The 25,390-nt window shown below is 37.4% G+C and overlaps 1 protein-coding gene across 2 annotated transcripts in view; it reads left to right on the forward strand.

The window, feature by feature from the left end:
- SLC44A1 (solute carrier family 44 member 1) overlaps positions 1 to 25,390 on the forward strand; it is a 139,490-nt gene that overhangs the window by 83,484 nt on the left and 30,616 nt on the right. For both annotated transcript variants that reach the window (XM_034664219.1, XM_034664218.1), the window contains exons 5-7: positions 10,453 to 10,546; positions 17,876 to 18,045; positions 19,982 to 20,071. In XM_034664219.1, coding sequence (XP_034520110.1) covers positions 10,453 to 10,546; positions 17,876 to 18,045; positions 19,982 to 20,071 — 354 coding nt within the window. The remainder of the gene's footprint in view (positions 1 to 10,452; positions 10,547 to 17,875; positions 18,046 to 19,981; positions 20,072 to 25,390) is intronic.

The following is a 25,390-nucleotide window of genomic DNA, read 5'->3' on the forward strand; positions in this document are numbered from 1 at the left end:
GTGTTCAAGAATATTAATGAATAAATATTATTCCAGGAAACAGACTTCTTAAATTGGTGCCTAACTACACAGGCACCCTTAGGCTTTTGAGGCAGCTGTTTGCAAAATAAGTCAACGTGTTAGGCATTAAAAAAGTATTAATAATGGCAGCATCAAGAAGCACAGCAGTGGAGGAGAGAGAAGATAAATATTTTAAAAGGCAGTAGAAAAACTATGAAATTACAATAGAGAAGGGAGCCTTTGGTGGAGGGACCTAAATACCTTTATTTTAATAGCAACCCTAAGTTGAAAATTCTGAATTTCTAAAAAAAACAAAAAACAAAAAACAAAACCTGTATTGTTCTTTGGGTTGGTGACTTACTACTGGACCTGGTAAGATTTAATTCCATTATTTCTTGTCACTGAGAGAATTCTTTGTCTGTTTTTTTGCATTCTTTCTTTCCCTTTTTTCTTTCCATCATTTGAGGTGCATATTGATTTGGAAGGAGCAAATAATTTTAAGTGGGAAATTTCTAAATCTTTAAGAGAGAATTGTTCAAAATCCATGACAGAGTCGTAATGTTAGAGCAAACTATAAAGCTCTTAGAGAAAACATAGGGGAAAACTTCATGATATATTGGTAATAATTTCTTGGATGTGAGCCAAAAGCACAGTCAACAAGAGAAAAAGAATAGATAAATTGGACTACATCAAAAATTAAATCTTCTGTGTATCCAAGGACACAGTCTGCAGAGTGAAAAGGTAACCCATGGAATAGGAGAAAAAAGATTTGCAAACCATATATCTGATAAAGGTTTAATACCCAGAATATATAAAGAATTCCTACAGCTCAACAGGAAAAATACAACAACCCAATTGAAAAATGGCCAAAGGACTTGAATAGACATTTCTTCAGAGAAGATACGTGATGGGCCAATAATAAGGACATGAAAAGATGCTCAATCTACTAATCCTACAGGAAATGAAATAAAAACCACAGTCGGATACCACCTTACACCCATTAGGACAGCTTCTATAGAGAAAAACCCAAAACATCACAAATCAGAAAATAACAAATGTTGGTGAAGTTATGAATAAATGGGAATCTTTGTGCATCATTGACAGGAATATAGAATTCTATGTCCTCTATGGAAAAGAGTTTGGAGTTTCCTTAAAAAGTTAAAAATAGAATTACCACAGAGGATTTTTAGGGCAGTTAAAATAATTTGTCTGATATGGTGATGATGGATTCGTGTCATTATACATTTGTCCATGTCCATAGGACTATGGACTTAGCGTGATTTTGATGTGTCAATGCAGGCTCATCAGTATCAAGTGTACCGCTCTGGTGGGGATGTTATAGTGGAGGGGGCTATGCACGTGTGCAGGCAGGAGGTATGTGGGAAACCTTTGTACCTTCCTCTCAATTTTGTTGTGAACCTTAAAACTGCTCTAAAAAATAGTCTTTTAGAAAGTAGGTTACCATATCACCCAGCAATCCCACTTTTAAGTATATATCCAAAAGAATTGATGACAGGATTTCAGAGAGATATTTGCAAACTCATGTTCATTGTAGCATTATTCATAATAGCCAAGAGATGGGAGCAACCTAAATGTCCAATGATGGTTGACTGGGTGAAGAAAACATGGTATATACACAAAATGGAATATTAGCCTTGAAAAACAAGGAAATTGTGTCATATGCTACAACATACGTGAGCCTTGAAGTTGTTATTCTAGGTGAAATAAGCTAGTAATAGAAAGATAGGGTGATAGTTTCTACCAGCTATAGAATCTCAGTTTTGCAAAATGAAAAAATTCTAGGGATGCCTGGGTGGCTCAGTCGGTTAAGTGTCTGCCTTCAGCTCAGGCCATGAACCCAGGGTTCTGGAATCAAGTCCTGCATCGGGCTCCTTGCTTGGTGGGGAGCCTTTTCCCTCTGCCTTTGCCCCCCCTCCATGCTCCTGTTCTCTCTCTCTCTCTCTCTTGCTGATAGATAAATAAATAAAATCTTCGAAAAAAATTCTAGAGGTCTGTTCAGACAATAATGGGCATATAGTTAACACTACTATACACTGAAAAACTGGTTAAGATGATCAATACCATATTACCTGTTTTACCACAATTTTTTTTAAAAAGGAAGGAAATTCTGACACATGCTACAATACGGACGAATCTTGAGGACATTGTTATGTGAAATAAGCCAGTCACATAAGGACAAATACGGTATGATTCCACTTATATGAGGTACTCAGAGGAGTCAAATTCATAGAGACAGAATAGAATGGTAGTCGCCAGGGGCTGCAGCGTGAGAGGAATGGGGGGTTACCATTTTAGGAATAAAGAGGTCGAATTTCGTAAGATGGAAAGTTCTGGAGATAGGTGGTGGTGATGTTTGAACAACAATGTGAATGTACCTAATGCTACTGGACTGTGTGTTTAAGTGGTGTTAAAATGGCAAAGGTTTTATTACGTGTATTTTACCACAATTAAAAAAGACCAGGAAAGAGAAAGATCCTATTTAGGGTAGTAACTTTTTAAATGATTATTTTAAACCTTATTTTACGATGTAAGATAAAGAGGCACCTGGGTGGCTCACTTGGTTAAGCATCTACCTTTGGCTCGGGTCATGATCCCAGGGTCCTGGAACGGAGCCCAATTCTCCCTCTCCCTCTGCTGCTCCCGTTTGTGCTCTCTCGCTCTCTCTGTCAAATAAATAAATAAAATATTTTTTTAAAAATGTAAGGTAAAATGACATTTTACTTACCAGACTAAAAAGATAAAATAAATCATTTTCAAAGAGTTTTAGATTTCCATGACAACATTTGAAAGTGCTTTTTAGCACTTACAACTATCCATTTGTGTGAACTTTTATTACCTTCACAAATTATTTAAAATCTTTACAAGGGAGAGCTAACTTTTAGGTTCCTATAATAACGTTTGTAAGAAATGCATTTATTAGGCAAAAAATATTTCCTCACCTCTTTCTTTTAGACAAGAAAGAGGAGTTTTCTTGGACACGGAAGTTCGTAGAACACCTGTGTCCAGTATGTCTAACTAGAATAGGAAATTTAGAAGAAACAGCTGGACATGAGATGGTTATGAGGAGATGCCGCCGTATTATAAAGAGCTTTAAAAGGCAAGCAGAAGAATTGAGACGAGTGTAAAAGTCTAAGTTCTGGTACCGAGATGGGTGGGAGGTAGGCAAGCACACATTTTATTATTATTATGTTCATCGTTTCTACATGATACAAATATAAATATGATGCTGGAGAATAAATTAAAAATTGCCTTTTAAAAATTAGAATTGCCAAGTGCCAAAAGGACTCAGTATTAAACTTTTTTGGTTCTTTGTTTATCATTTTCCTGCAGTAGTGTGTGAATTTTCTGTGGGGGGGATCAGGCTCCAAGTCCTAGTACAGGACCCCACATAGTAGCTATTCATGTGTTTTGAAAGAATGATGGATTGGACTTCTCTTTCTCTCTTTTTAAAAGATTTTATTTATTTGAGAGAGATTGAGAGAGAGATGAGTTGTGGGGATGCAGAGACAGAGGCTGAGCAAAGAGCCTGAGGCAGGGCTCGATCTCAGGAGCGATCTCAGGAGCGTGAGATCATGACCTGAGCCACCAGGCGCCCCCAGACTTTCCTCTTCATCTCTCTCGGCACTTAATAATTTCTCATTCTCTCAGCACCCTTTATCCTTTGCTCAGTTCTGAATCTGTGTCAGTTGCCACCAGCTGGTAAAATGTTTTTTAGCTTCCTTCTAACCAGAATTGATGTGAATCTTTGGTCATCTTCTTTCTCATCTCTCAATAATTCATCTTATTCATTCATTTATCTCTCCTGTTCATCCTATTCGTGTGATTATTCATAACCTTTTTTCCCTAAGCCCTCTTGTTTTTCCTCTTTCCTAACCTTGTGCCCTATAAAGAAAACTGAAATCATCTGGCGGGAGCCCTCCCCTGAGTTCTTTTCAGCAGAGCATGAATTCCGTCTTACTCTAATTTTACTTCCCTCCAGTTTCTGGTGAACAGGTTTCCTTCTTACATTATTATCATTATTTTTGAAAACTCAAATAATGTATCCAACGTAGGGGGAAAGAGAATGCCCCTCGCTTGGAAGCTAACCAGCTTTATATGAGATTTTCATCTCAACCCACCCTGGCCACATCAGGTCGTAATGCCTGCTGGGACAGTCCCTTCGCTTCCTCTCTCCCTGCTCAGAGTCTGGCCCATAGTTATTCCTTCGCTTTACTCCACTCTCCGCATTGTTCAGCATGGGTGTCTGAGTCTATTGAATAGATAAATCAGACTTAAGCCCTGCCTTGTTTCACCATACCATTTATTGGTATCTACTTTGTGCCACGCACAGTGCCAGATACTTTGCGTGTCCTTTTATTCTTTCCACTTGCAAATCTAAATTCTAAACTGTAGTTTAGAAATAGGAACGACCTGAAAGTTGAGGGCCCGCTGCATTTTCTCAGCCGTTGCTAATATGTTACATGAAATACCTTATTAACCTTTTGTATTGCTCTTATCAAACTTTTATAATATCTAATTTGTTTTCCCTAACACAGTAGTACAATAGCAGAAACCTTATATTTCTTGTTTGTGTCCCATTTATAGCATGGGAGAAATCACTCCCATCTGGGAGTACTTCTTCGGTGCACTGTATTTTGTAAAAAGTCGGAGAGTTCTATGAACTACCATGTAGACCACGTTCATACTTTGAGGAGGGCCATGCAGCTGGGTGCTTTCTCGGTGATCATTGTTCTGTCTTTGAAAACCTCGAAAGATGATGTGATACATCAGATAACATTTATGAATACAAATAAGCCTTTGATTGTCATTATCTATGTGTTGCATTTACAGTTAGTATCAATATCAGTATCACCCTCTTTCTTACCAGTCAGTAACAATATAACTTAAACCACAGAGTTAATGTGGATTCTTTTTGGCACAGTGAATCAAAAGATTGTACTTGATATCCTTTACAAATGAATGAAATGATCAACCCTAGCAACTGCTTTAATTGCCTCCAAGTCAGAAACCAGCAAGGGAAGCTTTGATTGTTAAGGGAAAAAAAAAATCCTTACATTTGATAATGCAATTTTAAGTAATTCCTTCATTCAACAATTAATTAGTACCCATGAAGTGTGTGCCAGAGAAACAAAGAGAAGGTACAGTTCCCTTTAGGGAGCTTTCATGATAGAAGACAAACTTTTCATTGTCCTCCACAATACCTAGAAGTCTTGCACATAGATGTCCAAAATTAATTCACTCAGCAAATTTTTAATATGTGCGTAGTATGTGCTTATAGTGGTTGACAGATAATGTCATACCACCAGCTAGTTAATGGGTGCTTCTTGGGAACTGCAGGTATGTCCATGCTTTTTGTTGGTTCCTGGAAATTGAAATTGGGAATTGTGTCCTTCCAGCATATGAATAGATATGCTTTCCTAATTGGAGAGAAAGGGGTTAAATTTGTTAGACCCCACACAGCAGTGTAATTTGTTTTTCGTAATGAACACTGTTCTGCATTGGGATAGTTTCTTTTTTATTAAGTACAGTTTTCTAAAGTATGTTTTTTAAGGAATTTTTTCTCTTAATTTAGTGTATCCTGCAAAATATCGTTGTGATAGCGAATCAAGCAAAATTTTAAAGCAAGAAGAATTAGCCTCCAACTTATCAACCCCATTTTGTATTTTTGTTTCAAATAATTTGGTGTTTTAGACCATTGGTTCTCAACTAAAGGTAATTTTGCCACTGCATGCCCCCCAAACTACCCCCACCACACATAGCGGTGTTCGAAGACATTTTCGGTTGTCAAAACTGGGTGAAACCAAGGATACTGCTGAACATGCTGCAATGCACAGGACAGCTCCCTATAACCAAGAATTGCCAAGCTCAAAATGTCCTATTACCAAGGTCAAGAAATCCTGTTATACATAGTAATTTGTAGTGAATAGTGAAAAGCATATAAACATTATATATAACATGTAACACCAAAGTAAGAGATTAAAAATAGGTTATTTCATTTTTTTTTTCAGTCAGGATGTCTGTTGTATTCAGCAGATGGCTTTTGAGTACTGTCTGTGTGCCAGGAGAGAGGGGTCCCGTATATTTTGAAGGCATAAGGTCCCAGTTCTCAAAGAGCTCACTTTCTAAAAATAGAGATGATATGTAAGCAAAAAAAAACAAAAAAATTACAAAATAACACGCTAAATTTTATAATAGAACTAAGCACTAAATAGCTTTGGTGCATTAGAGAAAGCCTAATGAAGGAGGTAAGGCTTTAGTAGTTTATAGAAATTCTGCTCAAACTTGAACACTCACTCAGATGGTAGTTAGGAATGGACAGTCCAAGCAGAGGGAACAGCATGTAAAAAAGCCTGAAGCTTGTAAACAGCAAAACTGTGAGTAGTATATTATGTTAAGATAATGCTGGAGTTTTAGGTAGACACCTGCCCTTAGGAGAGCTTTAAAGCCAACAGTTTGGAAATTATCCTGAGGGTAGGAGGGTATTACAAGTAAGGACCATTTTACAAAGACCATTCTCAAGGCTGTGTGCAGCATATAGAGAAGAAAACCCTTTGGGAGAGTAGTTTGAACCAATAAGAGATCTTGAAGGCCTGAGATAAGATAGAAAGGTCTGATCATCAGGACTTGGTAACTTGAAGGTCTTGAATGGTATCCGAAGATGATGGATAAAGAAGAAGATATAGGATGACTTCCCCTTTCATCTTGGGGATTTCGTGGATGGTGGAGCCATTAACAAGGATAGCAGATGTATGGGAGGAGGCAAAGCAGATTTGGAGAGTGGGTGACAGAGATGTCTTTTTCTTCAAACTTTTTTTTTTTTTGAGATATTTGTGGGATATATGTTTTCTGCCCAGAAGCTTATTGAATATTTGTCTGATTATGATGATTAGGAATGGCACAGGAGAAGCATTGTGGCCTAGGAGTAAAGAATTTTATTTCCAAATTTGTCAGTGATTGCTGATAAAGGCCTTGGAAGTATTCCTTATTTTTTCATCTGTAATGTTTGGAGCATGGGAATGGAAACATACCTTGTAGGGGAGTTCTTGTAAGGGATATTGAGCTAAAGAATAAATAATTGAATATTATAAGACATTTGAAAAATTATGGTAGTTAAACATTCTGGGGACTGAAACAACTATTTACCAAGATAAATGTTCATATACCCAAGTTGGCTTCCTGAAATAACTCATTTTGAATAACATTGGCGGACTTGCATGGATTGCCTCTTGGTGTGGTTTAGATAAGCTTTTGTTTTTGGTTTTAGACTTCATTACTCAATTTTGGTTTTCCTTGCCTTTTGTGTTAGAAGAAAAGCTTAGTCTTACTCTTTATGACCAAACCTCTTGTGCTAAGTATTGTTTATACTCTCACTATTAAAAAAAAAAAAAAGATGAATACCACCTTAAAAGTGTTCACTGAAAATGCATTAGCTAATAAACATGAAAAGAGAAACAATTGTAAAATGTTTGCCATTACTGGGTTGTTTCAATGTTCTGCGTTGAGGCTTCTCTTTCCATAGCACTTTGAGCAGGAAGCATTATAAGGTTTCTTCTGATTGTTACTAACACATTGTGAAGATCTTTTTCCTTTAGTCTATTTAGTACAGGATCTATTTAGTACTGGCCTATGTCCCAGAATACCATCAGAGATAAGGCTATTATCCTTTCATTGAGCATTATCCTGGGAAAGTATTTATAAAATTGAACTCTGTTGCACCTGCTGACCTCCTTTTTTAAATGAAGAAAGGGTGGGGACGGAGATTATGTTCACGGAATTCAGATGGAGCAGTGTGTTTGACAGCGCTGACACAGTGCTTTAGTTAGGCCCTTTCATATTGTGCAAATCGATTCCATCTTGGATGCTGAAAGAAAGAAGTTGACAATTCAGATCAGGAAGTTGATGAGCACGTTGGATGCTCTGCAGTTATTGGCACGCTTGCTGTGTTTTTCATGAGCAGTTCTATAGTAGGACTCCCAGATAGTTCAGGATTAATCTAAAATGTTTGCTTGCCACTGCTGTCATGTTTTCTCTAAAATTGCTGTAAATGGAATCTAGTGGCATTATCTCCAAAGATGAAAGACTAATTTTAGAAGATGTCGATATTTAATATTCATGCTTAACTTAAAAAAATGTCATTAAAATGCAAAAGAATGTTCGAAAACAATTTCAGAAACTTAGTTTCCTATTGAATCTATCTTAAGAAATGGAAGAAACTTGAACAGTGCCATGTAACTTTCAAGTATCTCTTTTTAAATACCTTACCTTGTCAAGGGGTGCCTGGGTGGCTCAGTTGGTTAAGCATCCGACTCTTGGTTTCAGCTCAGTTTGTGATTCCCAGGGTCCTGGGATGGCGCCATGCCTCGGGCTCCCTGTTCAGCAGAGAGTCTGCTTCTCCCTCTCCCTCTGCCCCTCCCCTTGCACGCTCTGTCTCTCTGTCTCTCTGTCTCTCAAATAAGTAAATAAATCTTTTTTTTAAAAGTACCTTACATTGTCAAATTACTTGAATTATCTTTATATAAAATAGGTGCTACATGTATTTTTGTAAGTATGATATGTACAGCCCCTGTATTTAAATACCTAGCAAGTTGATTGTTGATTTGGGGGCAGTATTACTGAATTAAATGCCAGTTTGTGACTTTTTAAAAATTCTTTTGGGTGATAGGACAAGATATAAAGGACATAAAACCATTCTCAAGGTTGTTTGCTGTCCTAGCAAATCTCTTTTCTGTATTCCCTTGAAGTTCTTTCCTGCATCCTCACGTGACATTTCTAATAATTAGTTCAATGTTAAAACCTGCCGTTTTCACTTCACATTTTATTTTCAACTTTTTCCATGGTCATATGGTGTGAAAGTCCATCGTTACTATAATATAAACACAAAGCCATTCCATTTATATTTAATAATAAAATATTTGACCAAATTAGTAATCTGGTAGGAACTGTAATTAATAAAAATATAAACAGGTTACATGATAAGGTACAGTAGGTCCTCAGTAAATTAGAACTAGAGCCTAGGTCTTCTCAGTTAATGAAACCCGTTGTCTGGCGAACCTGACAGTATTCTAGTTGCTATGTTACAAAATTACCAGGTCAGTAAAATAGGACTTATCAAGGATTTGGTGGACTCCATCCATCTGAATTCTATATGTTATTGAGACCCATATTAGCCACAGAGACCAAGAAACAGATGGCTGTTGGCATAACCAGTCTAGGATGGAATTTGAGCTGTTTTAAACTATCTGAAAATTGAGAATCCTTTTATCCGTTTCTTCAGTTTTTTAAAATTAGTTTTTCTTGCCCCTTAAGGAAAAAGTAATGTACTATCTGAAAACAAATATGCAGTCACTTAAAATATTTAGTAATGGGAAGCATAGGAAAGAGGGACAGGATGTGTAGTTGAGAGTGGTTTCGTAGTCAAAGAGATCTAGGAGTTCAATCCCAGCTCTGCTGCATAGCAGCTGTGTCATCTTGGGCACATTATGTACCTTATCTTGTGGCCTCTATTTCATCCTCTCTAAAGTAAGCTTAATAACACTTGCTTAATAGAGTTACAGTAAATACATAATTAATATATGTATGGGGTGAGAGGAGAGCCTCCCCCGCCCCGCCAGTGACTTCCTAAGAGTTCCCAGCATGATGGAAGGAGAGGGCAGGGCCCCTTATCCATCCCCAACCCTCCTTCTGGGATGAGAAACTTGCACGGGGAATAGAACCAACCTTGCGAATGGGCTGCTCTTGGCCTGACCGTCAGAAGTGCTGGGGCTGGCCAAGACACTTGACTTCTTCAGTAGGAGAATTTTTAATGTTTCAGTTGTTCCGTTATTTGGAGACATTCCTGGACATGGTTTGGTCAGTTACAATGAAAAGTTGACTCTTTAAAAAATATATATATAGGGCCTGATATATGGCAGACACTCAATAAAGTTGGTTCTAGTACTTACTGTTGTTATTACCCTTAATATTGTTTAATTAAAATTTGTGCATAAATTACCCAAAAGGAATCAGTTTTATTTTATTTTTAAATAATTAGGTTTTTATTTTTTTATTTTTTTTTAAGATTTTATTTATTTGTTCGACAGAGATAGAGACAGCCAGCGAGAGAGGGAACACAAACAGGGGGAGTGGGAGAGGAAGAAGCAGGCTCATAGTGAAGGAGCCTGACGTGGGGCTCGATCCCATAACGCCGGGACCACGCCCTGAGCCGAAGGCAGACGCTTAACTGCTGTGCCACCCAGGCGCCCCTGAAAGGAATCAGTTTTAAGTGCTTGAGGACTGATACTAAAGACCAAATCAGATTCTTATTAATTCTATAGTGTTTGAAAGTTATGTATGTTGAACTAATATTAACATATAAAATAAATACAGTGAATCAAGGAGAAAATTTATTGAGGTTCTGTTCTGCTAGCTAACATACAGCTTTTCTTTCAACAGGCTCGGCACTATGTAGCTACAACCTAAAGCCTTCTGAATATACTACGTCTTCAAAAGCTTCTGTTCTGTGCCCCAAACTGCCAGTTCCAGCGAGGTAAATTTTACTGTATTTTGTTAACTTGTGACTTTTGTTTTTGTAGGTAGATTTTAAACTGTATGTATTATCCTGGGGAAAGAGTCATTTGATGATCCCTGTTGCTCAGGACTAATACTTTTATAACAAAATTTAAAAAGTACTACTGAAATGACAACATGTATTTCATATCTTAAAACACACATGCACACAGAGGCAAACAACTTTCCTCATTCTCAGATTTTAAATTTCTTTCAGGGGCTTAATTTTTTTTTTTAATGCCATAATTTTTAAGTATATACAACTGAATCATTGCAAGATTTACAGCAAAATTAGAGGCCAAGTCTCACAGTCTGCAAAGATCCTTTGAAATTGACCCTAGTAATACTTACTGGGATTATTTTTAATTTACATTGTAAATTTAAAAAATATGCCAGTGATTATTCTCCATACCTTATTTCAGGCTATATCTTTTAGGTACACTCTATAATAATACACTGTTTGCCATATCTTATCTAAGGTCTTATCCAGCCAACATTGATTATTTCAGTACCTACTACATCTAATGGATAAAGAAGAGATAGGAAATATTCTTTGTTTGGAAGGATCTTGCAGTAGTTAGTTATAAGTAAAGCCAACTTTAAAATTATAAATAGGTTTTTTTTAACAAGGAAAAAAAACTGCAAGCATTGTAGAATATATCCTCAGAATTAGGTGTCTAGTTTGGAAGCATATCTGATCTTGAGAACCTTAAGTGTGTATCAGCCAGGTATGACATGAGTCAACTTCGCCAGGAATACTGTATTGAAACCACTTTTACTATATCTTGTTACATTATAGCAAGCTACTGATTAAAATTTTGAGACGATCTTATGTGTGCTCTCTTTGGCTTGCTTATGGGTGTAACTTGTGCTTTATTAACTTGAATGAAATTTGAAATTTTCTGTTGAAAAGTAGACAGAGGACCTATCCGTTTCATTGATGTCCAGCTCTTTTAGTCTTGTCAAGTTGCTATTGAAATTAAAATGTAAAGCCTACGGAAATGAAAATAAAGGGACGGTTTTAAAAGATACTAAGTAGGACCTATAAATTATGGGCTTAGACCAATAGCTAAAGAGATCCCATTTGTGACCATTGAGAATATTAGGGAGGCTGTAACAGTAAAGAAAAGGAGGTCCTTTGAATAGAGTCATTGGAGAAAATTCGTCAAGAAAGGCTCTGTCCTCTTATCTACTCAACTGCTAACAGCCTATTTTAAATGCATACTATGAGTATAGAGTCATATTTTAAGGCATAAACATATAAAAGGATAACCAGAAAGCCTTCATGAGGATGAGGTTGCTCTGCACCTGTGTATATGGGTGGGGCAGGGGTCTGGTAAATCCTCCTTCACCTCTGACCTCACCATGTTGAGGGCTGCCTGTCCCTGGTTATCTGTCTCAGGTGTTCTGTTCTTGGCAGTACAGAACTCACACATCTCACATACGGTGTCCTGAGGAGCTTTCAGTAGAAGGTGAAACATACTATTAGGGGCTTGGGTAGACACGGTCAGACTTGGCTTCTAACAAGGTCATCTACTAATGTCTCAGTAATAAGAGACGGTGATGACCCTAAACCATCTGAAAACTGACTGTGTACTATGTTTATGCTTTAAGGTCCTCAAGTTTTACTTCATTTAGTACCTCACAGTCTACGTATCTTATCACTTTTATCTGAACTCAGCCTGTTGGAAAGTAAACAAAGAAGTAACAGTTGAGGGGCACCTGGGTGGCACAGCGGTTGAGCGTCTGCCTTTGGCTCAGGGCGTGATCCCGACGTTACGGGATCGAGCCCCACATCAGGCTCCTCCGCTATGAGCCTGCTCCTTCCTCTGCCACTCCCCCTGCTTGTGTTCCCTCTCTCGCTGGCTGTCTCTCTCTGTCAAATAAATAAATAAATAAAATCTTTAAAAAAAAAAAAAGAAGTAACAGTTGATAGAAGAAAATCAAATTAGGATCTGGTAAATAGCATCATTTAGCCTTTGGCAAGCAAAGTGCAAAGATCAGAAAACAATGAATTTGTTTTAATAAAAAACTTGGGGCAGTACCACATTCCACACCTCGTATTAGATACCACATCTTCGAAGATGAGTAAGATCTAGTCTCTGTCCTTAGGAAACTCTGTCCTTTAAAAAAACAATACGGACTGGTTTTGGTGACTTTTTTGTATACACCAAAAAATGGGCATGAGGCAAAGCTATGATGCAGGCAAATGGCCCTTCGCATAGTTCACATCTCTTTTGCTCTCCTCCTAGGAGCACCCTAGTGGGACAGAAAGAACTGAACTTTGAGTCCAGATGGGCCTGGGGGTGAATTCTTTGTCACCAGCTTCTCTTTGTCAGCTTGGGCAAGTCTCTTCACCTCTCTGTGAACCAAGTGTTCTCACATGGAATATTAATATTAATATGGCAATATTAATACCTCTGTCATGGAATTGTTGTAAGAATTCAATAAGGTCATAGGTTTTAAGCATCCATTATTGTGCTTGGCATCTGGCTTAGGGAGCAGTATTTCTCTCAACCTCTAAAACCTCCCCTTTTGTCCCTAATCTTCCTGGGTACCCGGTCACCTTCTGCCATTGAAAGCAATGCCTGTTTCTTAGAGAAAAGCAATTATAAACTAATTTGCAGTAAAACACTAACACCACATAATTGCCAAATGGTTACTATTCCTAAGAGCTTTTGAATTTTAAAACCAAATGCCTAGAAAGGGCCATGTTTTATCCAAATTTGTAACTGTTGGTGATGTGCTGAGCATGGTAGCCATAGGGAGACAAGCCCTTATATCTAAAATGCTTAAAGCTTTAGATATAAAGAAAACTGCAGTAGTTGAAACAGATTACATAAATTCAGTGAATCCACCAAACATTTTTTTTTTATATTTCTGGATACCAGAAAAGATATTAGATGTTGGGAAATTAATAGCATGATATGGGCTTAAGAAACTAATAGCCAAGAAAAAAGTGTTATCTGTTGATATTTTTAAAATGAAGGATTCCATGTAAATTAACATTTATAAATCATCTATTATGTGCCAGCCACCACATTAAGCTTCTCATGTGTATTATCTTATTTAATCTTCACAAAGCCTATAAGGATATTGTTTCTAATCTATAGATGAGGAAATAGAAGATAAGTTAAATGAGTTGTGCAAAGTCACGCAATGTTGGGAATGAGAATTTTAACCTAAGATCTTGTAAAATCTATACCCCAGTTAGTTTTACACTGATGTGAGTGTTATCCGGTTATATCCATGGGACAAGGTGAGCTTAGGGTCCTCCTACTCTGCCCTCTTCCCTAAGACGAAGTCCTATATCACAGTTAGTTAAAAAAAAAAGTGGGGGCGCCTGGCTGGCTTAGTTGGTAGAGAGCATGTGACTCTTGATCTCAGAGTTATGAGTTCAAGCCCCACATTGGGCATGGAGCCTACTTAAAAAAAAATTAAAATTAAAATTAAAAAAAGAGTACAGGAAGGAAAGGAGAGAAAATAAATAAAATGAAATGTATGAAAAACTACTAAGTATTGCCGCTAGATTCTTGATTTATTTCCTGCATTTTCTGGGCTATAGAGATACTGCCAGAATCCTTTATGATTATTCTTTCTTTAAACTTTTCACTTGAAATCATGTATAATTGCTTATTTATAACCTGAAGTTTTAAGATAATTGTGTGAGATGCAAACTCCTGTCTTCTCTTATGAAGGCATATGGATAAGAGATATTAGGCATTGTTTCATCAGATTTTGAGGGAGGGGAGCTCATTAACTGTGATAGTCTGGACTTAAGGCAAATGGACAGTATGTTTGCCAAGGTAAGATATAATTTTTCTCTGAGTGGCTAATTTTTAAAAATCTTTAAAAGACTCATTATAAATTCATTTTGTTCTTGTTGACTAATGTTTCAATAATGTGAAACAGCATCAGTTCCTAATGGGACTACATTAACTTCTTAAAGATTCAATATTCTGTGAGCTTCAAAAGGTAGAAAAAGTTGCTATAAATAGAATTCTCTATGCTTATCCTTTTAATTAAGAAGCACAGAGTGTGTCATTTAGGTTAGACACTGAAGTAGAAAAGATCTCACATACTAGGTTCTCAGAAGTACTCTTTTCTGAGAGGTATATGAAATCAGCTAACTCAAGTTCATTATATCACATTGGACTTAGGTGGTAAAATTTAAGACAAACCGTTTCAGTACCATGATTCCTTAGATTTTTTAACAAGAGAGTCATTTGAGTATTAAAAACTGATGGCTGGCTGAGTTGTTTTTATTCAGGGAACAGTAGAGGGAAAGAATGACAAGGGAATGTAGTGCCTTTTACTTTAAAACTCACTGTTTAACTTTTTTACTACTGTGTCCAAATACTGTCTTCTCTTTTATTTACCTTCTATTTCTGATACTCCTTACCACTAAGAGCGGATTTTGACCACTTTGACCATCAGCTAGACAATGCAATCAGTCTGTGCTAATTTTATACCTTCAAATTTAGAGCTATCAGGTTTTTTTTTTAATTGACATAGATTAAATTTTAAGGTAAGGGACCGTTGTTATTTTGCTTCAGTTCTTTGAAGGAGACTTGTGAAAGTACTCTTTCCAATTAGCCAAGTGTTTAGGTATAGTCTAAAATTGACTGGAAAGGGTAAGAGAGTAGATACGACTCAGCCTTAACTCTTAAACGGAAATAAAAGATTCAGATTTTAAGAATATAATCCTTCCCTTTCAGCCATCTATCCTCATTATAAGTCTGAAAAGCAGAAAAACACAAACGCTACTGGACAGGCTGCTCCTATTAGTTTAGAATCACTGACTTATGGCTGGGCTCTATTACTATTTATTGCTGTCATTATTACTCCTACTCTTTCAGCGAACAGATGGAGACACAGTGCAAATATGCAATGTTAGGAGGATCACACAGGGCTTTTGAACTTGTCCAGTTTTGCTTTCTGTTACAACAGGCCCTGCTCTCTTTTGGAAAGGAGGCGTGTTTCTCTTTGAGTCTAAAACTGTAGCAGCATCCTGCTAGGATATGAGAGATAGGGATGGAGCTGCCTTTGGACAGAGAAAAAGGTTCACTTACGGTTATATGACAGAAAAAAGGAAACAGGGCAGGGCCAGGAAGATCGGTGGATATTGAAAGTGATAAAATGGCATCCGTATCCTTAAGGTAGATATATTTTATATTCAAGGTTGGAGGCAAGTGACTTAAACAGAGGCCACACCAGAAATGATAGGCTAATAAGTAAAGCAGATGAAGATATAGATAATTGTAGAGCAGAGAAGATTTTGGTTTTGAAAGATAGAGAAACAGGCTTTAGTTAAAAATATGGTTAGAAGTCCTTAGACAGAGACATTAACCTAACAGGGACATTACCTAGATAGATAGCATCAGGAAGAAAAACAGGTGTGAATCACAACAAAGGTTTTTGTCCCAAATTAGCCACCATTGACTATGAACTTAGGGTTAATTCTTTTGATTCTTTCCTGTAATATTTCTGACTAAATCCATTTCACTGAAAGGTATTATATAATTTAATAGCTTTTGATATCATTAGTGAAACAACTTTGGTCAAAAACAATGACTTGCATACCTTTAACCTAAGCATTGCTCAGAATGCTCTGACTTTCTGCAATTTCTGACAAAGTATCAAATCTTGGGCATTAACTTTCACCAGTAACATTTTGGAAGTACACACAAATACACCCAGAAGTCACAAGAGACACTTCTTTTTTAAGTGAACATTCATATCATAGTGTCACGTCATTATTTTGGGATACATTTTACTGAAGCCTAACTAAGGTAAGACTAGATCTTTATTATTATTATTTTATTGTCCCATGGAGTTTAACAGCATGGAAGATGTTGCCTATTCTTACTACCATTGGTGCTCATTTACCAGCATTTAGGGAAAATCAGTACATAATACATTTATATTTTTATTTGAAAAGAAATATTTTTGTTGTTTTCCAAGGAAGGAAACAAAGATAGTGTTTTGCTTGGTCATACAAAACTGCTTTGCTGAGATCCGAAACCTTGGAATTTGGTATTCAGTCATATATTCTTATCCACTAATTTGACCCAAATATGGTGCCAACCAAGAATGAGAGCACACTTATCTCATTGCTGTCAACAATACTACATTAGAGCTATGACTGATAGTCCTACAAATAATTCTGAAAATATGAGATTTATGTTAGTGATGGCTAACCTTTGACTTAATGCACACAGAAGTGTGTATTTGTGTATGGACAGACATATGGACTCTCCTAGAATGCATACAAATCACAATCAAGGGCATGTTTTTAGAGCTTTTTTAGAATTTCTCATCGATCAGGTGTATGCCATATTCTCAAAGGCCAAAATAGAGTATGTTATAACGAACCAGAGCTACGTCACCATTCACACATAGCTGGGTTCCTTCCCAAGAAGAGCTGTGGTCAGTATAAACCTGATATAACTGATGACCTCATTTTTTGGACACAAATAATCTCATAATCATAATGACATATAAAAAGAAAACAGTGCAGAATCTCATGGCCCTAACAAATCAGAGATTTTTCATTTATTTATATTTTTTCTGTTCTCATTCTTACGTTTATTATCTTTTGTACAGAGATGGCAACCATCACGTTAGATACAAATTTTTGTTTCTTTCCCCTTGTACTATTACCTCATAAGTGTTGCCATACATTAGTATCCATGGTTATTGTTTTAAACAGCTGCATATTATGCTCCATGTTGATGTCGCGGCATGATTACTTGATACGAGAGTTAATAAGCTTGTGCCCCAAACACCTTTTCTTAATGCAAGGTTTTGTATGCTGTTCTGACAGAGGAAACATTCTATTAACGGTGGCACATTTTAAGCAAAAGCATGCGTGTTTTCTATTTTTAAATACCTTATGGCAAAAATTCATTCTCAGTTCAATGAAGTATATGTTTGTAAGTTTTGTCATCTGCCCATGGACTGATAGATGTACAGGTGGTGGAGTTTTAAGTGTTTGCTTTTGCTTTTGGTAGTTCTGTATGTGTGTATGTGCGTGTATATGTGCGTGTGCTTCTTTTCAGAAGGGGAGGGTAATGTCTTCCTTTGGAATATGCACTCCACCCTTTCTGATAAGGCGTGTGGTAAGATTTGCATCCCTGCCCATGACGGTCATCTTCATAGCATTAAGCTCACAGCTCTTAGCGCCCCCATATGATTTGTGGAGGGTGGTGTATTGCAGTCATAATCACCTTTCATTTGTGTGTTTGATGTGGCATTTATATTAAGTAGGAGTAATTTTTTTTCTGATTTTTTTTTCTTGTATCACCAGTGCACCTATTCCATTCTTCCATCGCTGTGCTCCTGTGAACATTTCCTGCTATGCCAAGTTTGCAGAGGCCCTGATCACCTTTGTCAGTGACAATAGTGTCTTACACAGGCTGATTAGTGGAGTAATGACCAGCAAAGAAATTATATTGGGACTTTGCTTGTTGTCACTAGGTAATTGTTTTTCTCATTATTAGCTATTGCATAGTATTGCAGTAGAAGACTGTTCTTTTAACCAAAAATGAATACAACCGGGATACCTGTAAAATGTTTAACTTCCCATAGCCAAAATAATTGTTTCAGATTATATAGAGTTATAAATATATACATATTTAAATATATATATATATATATATATATATATCTGAAACTTTCTTTTTCTCTCATTGGAGAAAACTGTGTTTTCCCAAACTGGTTACTGTCTATAATAACCTTTAATATGATAGCAGAAGGCTTCTTCTAGTGAATCAACACCCCTTTGTTTTTAGTTATGATTCCAGAGGCTTATAAAAAGAGCCACATAGTCTTTTCTTTATTTCCATCAAAGAGCATAGCTTTCTGATAGATGACTTTTGAAATATGGTTTTTTTTCATTGCTACAGTTCATAATACCATTGTATTGCTGGAAACATTAGGAAATCTCCACCTGTTAGCTGTTGAGTTTTCTTGTCAATAGATAATATAATCAAATAAATGTGATTTTCAAGATGTAAACTCCCTGTATTACCCTAGAACTATATGTAGCCACATCAGAATCTATAGATATTTCTAGTTGGGAGGAGTAAACTGTGGTAGGAACCAAGCATCTCTTTTATTATAGAAGTAAAATGAGTATTTATGCCTGTTAACAACAATTATAGTCATTGAGAAGACTAGCTGTATTTCCGTCTTGTCATTAGAGAGTATTTTCTTTTTGCTTAGGGAGTACTTGACTCAGTTGAAATAATGCTGTCCATATGAAAAGCTATTTCTGTGATATTTGAAACGCTCCCATCTGTTTTTGGTTCCTGTACATTTATTGCAAAAGTGAGTACCTTAATAATGTTACCTAGTCACAGATCCCAACCATTTATTTGGCTTTGCAAATGGCCCCCCAAAACTTGACTATTAGCCTGCCTTTATGAAAAAGTTATTTGGTTTCTGAAATAGTTGAATACTTTAAGGGGAAAAAAACCCCAAGCCTTAAAAATGGTAATAATAATGTTAAACCATTGGAATTCCAGTTTTTATTAGAATGGTTCTCTTGAGGCTTACGATCTTTGTTCACTTGTTTGTAAAATGGGCCTTTAAGTAATTAAAGGTGAACAAATTATGATTTCAGAAATGAATTTCCCCATGCAAAGGTCAAATCTTCCCAGTTTCTTTCTTAAGATTTTTTCACTCACGATTTTAGCATGTTGGAATTCAACTTGGGTTGGGTAGAGGCACTGGCTAAGTGACTCAAACTCAGCTTTGCTCTTTTTTGAAGAGTCTCTCAATCAGTCAGGATCCCTGACCCCAGGCGAGAAATAAGGTTAGAGGAATTGGGGTCTCAGTAGGCTTCAGGATATTATTCTGTAGAGTCAGAGCATTTCTTGAAGTTTTAGAGGAGAAATGACCAGAAAAAGATAAAAATATTGTCTAGCTTGTGGACCATCTATCAGAGAAGTTGGTCCTGAAATGCAAGGATTACTCCGGGAAGTGTAGCACCTACTTTAACTGATCTCTGTCTGTGTGTGGTAATTTCTCCCATCGCCAACATGACACATCATTCTCTACACTCTGTGTGTTGGCATGTATGTTTGCATGTGAGTTCTGACGTCATCCCGTGGTGAATCCACAACAGTTCTGTGCTGTTTTTGAGTCACCATGTTGCATTTGCATGTGTTCTTTTCCGTCATTTATAAGCCCACGGTGAGGTGCCTTTAGTTTCAAGCGTCGCTATTCCAGTGGCGCAAGTACCAAAGTCAAAGCACAAAAGTAGCCAGTTAACCTTTCTTACCTAAATTGGGGTCTTGAACGTGTCAATACCAACCGATTATATCCCTCGTAGAAAACAATTGGAAGAGTTTCTCTTTATATTTCCAGTGTTTTAAAATAATATTCTGTGTGTTTTCTATCTTCCCTGCAGTTCTATCCATGATTCTGATGGTGATAATCAGGTATATTTCGAGAGTACTTGTATGGATCTTAACAATTCTGGTCATCCTGGGTTCACTTGGTAAGCTGCTTATTCCTTTGTTTTTTAGTAATTAGAATTGAGAGTTAAGTTTGCTTTTAACAATCCCTTGATTCGGAACTACTTTATTTTAAAGGTTTTATTTATTTATTTGAGAGAGAGAGCACACATGTGCACGCGTGTGAGCAGGGAGAGGAGCAGAGGGGGAGGGAGAGTTGACAAGCAGACTCTGCTCTGAGAGCACAGCCCAGCAGGGGGCTTGATCCCAGGACCTGGAAACCACGACCTGAGCCAAAACCAAGAGTCTGATGCTCAACCTACTGAGCCACCCAGGCGCCCCACTTTGATTATTTTAAATAATTTTCCTTTTGTAAGGCTTGTGAATTCGTTTATACACCGTAAAAAGACTGGTGAGTGGATTACACTGAAGTTAATTCACCGTGAGATCACTAAATGAAATAAAATGGTGAAGTCATTGGCATTTGGAATAAAAGCAAGTGGAGACATTTTGAAAAGGGGGCTAACATTTTTCTGTCAGTATCAGTTTTGGGGGAAGAGCCCATGAGAAAAAGCAACTGAGGCCCTGTTCTGCTTCTTGTTCTTTAATTTTTCGCTTGATACTTTCAGTGTTCCCTACCTGGCAGAGGAAGGGACCCATTCCTTTTATCCTAAACTTTTTAAAGGCCTGAATCCCCCATTCTAAGGTGTTGAAGTTCTTTCTGGTTGAAATATTCCTAGCAGGATAATTATGTGTGTAAAATTTTATTACTCATTTTTCTGTCTATTGACATTCTATTTTGTTTCATGTTTTTGTTTTACTATTTCTAATGAAACCTTCTGGGTTTTCTGTGTTTATTATCTTTTTTGAGAACAGTAATTCTCCCCCCTCCCAATTATAAATGTGATACTTACATGGTATCTTACTACTTCTGTGGTAGAAAATAGAAAAAGAGGGGCGCCTGGGTGGCACAGCGGTTAAGCGTCTGCCTTCGGCTCAGGGCGTGATCCCGGCATTGTGGGATCGAGCCCCACATCAGGCTCTTCTGCTATGAGCCTGCTTCTTCCTCTCCCACTCCCTCTGCTTGTGTTCCCTCTCTCGCTGGCTGTCTCTATCTCTGTCGAATAAATAAATAAAAAAAAATCTTTAAAAAAAAAGAAAATAGAAAAAGAAAAGGAAAAGGAAAAAAAAAGCTTTGTTTTCATATACCACCTCTTTTCTTAATTTTTTAAAAAATGTTATTTATTTATTTGAGAGAGAGAGAGAGCAGAGTGAGCGAGAACACAAGTGGGGGGAGGGGTAGAGGGAGAGGGAGAAGCAGGCTCCCCTCTGAGCAGGGAGCCCGATGGATCTCAAGATCCTGGAATCAGGAGCCGACTGAGCCACCCAGGCACCCCACCATCTCTTTTCTTTAAAGAGAGTTTACTTTTGCCTTTAAAATTTTCACAGTTTAACCCCACCTCAGTTTACCTCTATTACCATATGAAATTCAGAGCTTCTCTATATTTTTTAAATTAATAAAATGCTTTTTTCGGTGCATTTGTAAATGCTTTACCCAATGTGAAGCTTTTTATTAGGGGAGTTTGCCCCCATTACATTTATAATCCTGCCTGCTATGTTTGCTCTTATTAATGTCATCTGTTTTATGTTTTCCGTAAGTGTGTGCTTTATTTTGTTTTCCCCATCTTTGCTATATGAACTATGCTTTCATTGGTTATTTCACCCTTGGTTTGGATGGTATACATTTTATTTTTACTTCTACAGTTGGTAACCCATATGCTTTCAGAAAATATTCTTTAGGGGCGCCTGGGTGGCTCAGTCGTTAAGCGTCTGCCTTCGGCTCAGGGCATGATCCCAGCGTTCTGGGATCGAGCCCCACATCAGGCTCCTCTGCTATGAGCCTGCTTCTTCCTCTCCCACTCCCCCTGCTTGTGTTCCCTCTCTCGCTGGCTGTCTCTATCTCTGTCAAATAAATAAATAAATAAAATCTTTAAAAAAAAAAAAGAAAATATTCTTTAATCTAGAATCCTCTCGTTATTAAAGGATAAAATGAAAGGGTATGTGTTGGGTTTTCCCCTACCTCTTTTAAATTCAGCATATACTTCTTCCTTTCCAGCCCTACTCCTGTCTGCCTGCTCCCACTTTTTAGCCATTAATAAATAATCTGAGTTTTTGCATTCAGGTTATTAAAATTAAAATATTATTTAATATTTGTTATCTTTTTAAAGAATTTTTGCTTTGTCTTAAAATGTTTTGTAATTACATTTATAAATTTATTTACATTCTTCTGTTCTAGTTTTAGTGAGAACTACTGCTCTTATTTTCATAAGATTAATTCTTGAGTTCTTAATTTCAGTTCCTTTATTTTTAATTCTTAATTAAGTTCAATTTAGTTAACATACACTGTATTATTAGTTTCAGGGGTAGAATTCCATGATTCATAGGTTGCATATAACACCCAGGGCTCATTCCATCAAGTGCCCTCCTTAATGCCCATCACCCAGTTACCCTATCCTCCTCCCACCTCCCTCCAGCAGCCCTCAGTTTCCTAGAGTCTGGCATCTCCTATGGTTTGCCTCCCTATTTTCATCTTATTTTATTTTTCCTTCCCTTCCCTATGTTCATCTGTTTTGTTTCTTAAATTCCACATATGAGTGAAATCATATGGCATTTGTCTTTCTCTGACTGACTTATTTCGCTCAGCATAATACCCTCTAGTTCCATCCACATCATTGCAAATGGCAAGCTTTCATTCTTTTTGATGGCTGAGTAGTATTCCATTGTGTATATTTACTACGTCTTCTCTATCCACTCATCTGTTGATGAACATCTGGGCTCTTTCCGTAGTTTGGCCGTTATGGACATTGCTGCTATAAACATTGGGGTGCATGTGCCCCAGTTCATCTTTGTTTTGACAAGAATTTGAATTCATGTAACTTATTCATGAAGTACTTGTGGGTTATATATTTTCTCAACTCTTGATTATCTAAGATATCTTTGCCTTACATGTGAATACTGAATCTGTTGCATATAAAATTCTCGAGGGCAATATGTTCCCTGTGTCTGTACTTTAATTTTTGGAGACCAGTCTAATTTTGTGCCTTTGCCCATCACCTATTTCACTTACCTAGATGTGTATCTAATTTTTAACTTATCCTTATAACTTAAAATTTCTGTCTGGTTCTGAATCTTAACTAAGTTTGCCTGTGATCTCTTTTTTGGGGGCGGGGGTGTCTTTTCCAACTTCGAAATGTCGCCTTCTGTTTCTGTTCCAGTGGTTTTCCTCTTAGCATCATTGTTCATTCTTCTGCTATCATCTTCTAAATTATCATTTTAATCCTTTGCCATTTTATTTACACTCAGGAAGAACTCTTCAAGTGCACCTTCCAGATCACTGATTTAGTTTTTCTTGCTGTCACTTCTGTACTTGACTATCTCATTTTGTTATTCCAGTCCTTCCTTCATCCAGCCATCTTCCTTTTCATTTCAGTGTGTGGCTGTTGTATCTAGTTCTGTGTTTACATGTTGTCTTAGTCACTTTGGGCTGCTGTGAGAAACTACCATTGACTGGATACCTTATCAGCAAGAAACGTTTACTTCTCACAGTTCTGGAGGCTGGGAAGGCCAAAGCCAAGGGGCCAGCAGCTTCAATATCTGGTGTGGGCTGGCTTCCTGCATCCAGCCATCATCTTGCTGTTTTCTCTGGTGCAAGTGGGAAGGAGCCCTCTGAGAGCTGTTTTATTAGGGCACGAATCCCATTCATGAGGGCTCCACTCTCATCACCGCATCATCTTCCAAAGACCCGCCTCCAAATACCGTCTCGTGAAGGATTAGGATTTCAGTATATGAGTTTTAGGGGACACAAACATTCAGCTTATGGCAGACGAATCGTTTTTTATAATAAAAGTAGATTTGAACTCCAGCTCTGCCACTTGCTAAGTGTGTGACATTTGGCATGTTTCTTAACTTTCCTGAATTTCAATTCTATTTATAAAGTGGGACTTTTAATACCTACTTAATAGCATTGTGGTGATTCAACTTGGTGGCCTCTGTTGCACGCTTCCTAACACAAATTTACGTGTCTAATAAGTGATATCTTCTGTGGCTGTTGTAAACAGTGTCCTCCTTGATGTCTTCATTATTATCTGTTTTCCTTTCTGTTTTTATTCTTTCTCATTTCTGTTTGTCTTTCTCTCATAACTTTTTTAAAGATTTTTAAAAAATTTTTAAGTAATCTCTACACCCAACGTGGGGCTCAAACTCACAACCCCAAGATCAAGAGTTATACTCTCGACCAACTGAGCCAGCCAGGCGGTCTGTTCCCTCATAACTTTTTATTCCTATTTGTAGAAAACATGCTTTATTCCGTTTTTTGAGGCTTTGACAGTTTTCTTTAAGATTTCAAAATGGAAGGGGTTCCTGGGTGGCTCAGTCGGTTAAGTGTCTGCCTTCAGCTCAGGTCATGATCGCAGGGTCCTGGGACTGAGTTCCTCATCAGGCTCCTTGCTCAGCAGGGAGCCTGCTTCCCCCTCTGCCTGCCACTCCCCCTGCTCATGCTCGCTGTCTCTCTCTGTATCAAATAAAGAAATAAAATCTTTGAAAACAAAAATAAAAAAGATTTCAAGATGGAAGTATTTCCCCTTTTCAGATGTTTTTCATAGACTTGTGGTTGTTTTAAGTTTGTTTACCCATCTGCAGTAGAAAAAAATTCATGCCTGCTGTTTGCAACCAGGTAGGCTTGTGTTTCCCTTTGGCACTATTCGCTGTTTACTTGAGTGCAGGCAAGGATCAGGTTGGGTTGCATACTTCTCAGCCCAGTTTCTCCTCTCCCAGGCATTTATCTTCTCTGCCTACACATACACATCTTTACTCTGAATCTTCCATTTCCTTAATACAGCCCACAGCGCCACCCCGTAGGATCTAGTCCCTAGAGCCCCTCCACCCACAGCTCTTACCACTCTGCCCCTTGCTTGGTGCTTGGCCATGGTGTCCTCCTTTCTCTCCTGCAGGGCATGGTCCCATCTCAGCATCTTAGAATTTGCCATTACCCCTTGCCTGCAACACCCTTTCCTTACATAGTTTTATAGACTGTTTTCGCCTTGTTTTTGCTTCTTTTTCTCAAATATCATCCCACCACTGAGACCTTGCTTACCCATCTTATCACAATGCTTTCCCAACCCCAGCACTTTCTATCCCTATTAAAAGGTGACTTTTTTTCTTAGATGTCATATACTATATTTTTACTTATTTCCTTATTTTTTCCTTTTTTAAAAAAATAATTTTGATCTTTTTCTTATTTTTTTTAAAGATTTTATTTATTTGTCAGAGAGAGACAGCACAAGCAGGGGGAGAAGCAGTGTCAC

The sequence above is a fragment of the Ailuropoda melanoleuca genome, chromosome 7 (assembly GCF_002007445.2).
Source record: "Ailuropoda melanoleuca isolate Jingjing chromosome 7, ASM200744v2, whole genome shotgun sequence".
Taxonomy (NCBI): Eukaryota; Metazoa; Chordata; class Mammalia; order Carnivora; family Ursidae; genus Ailuropoda; species Ailuropoda melanoleuca.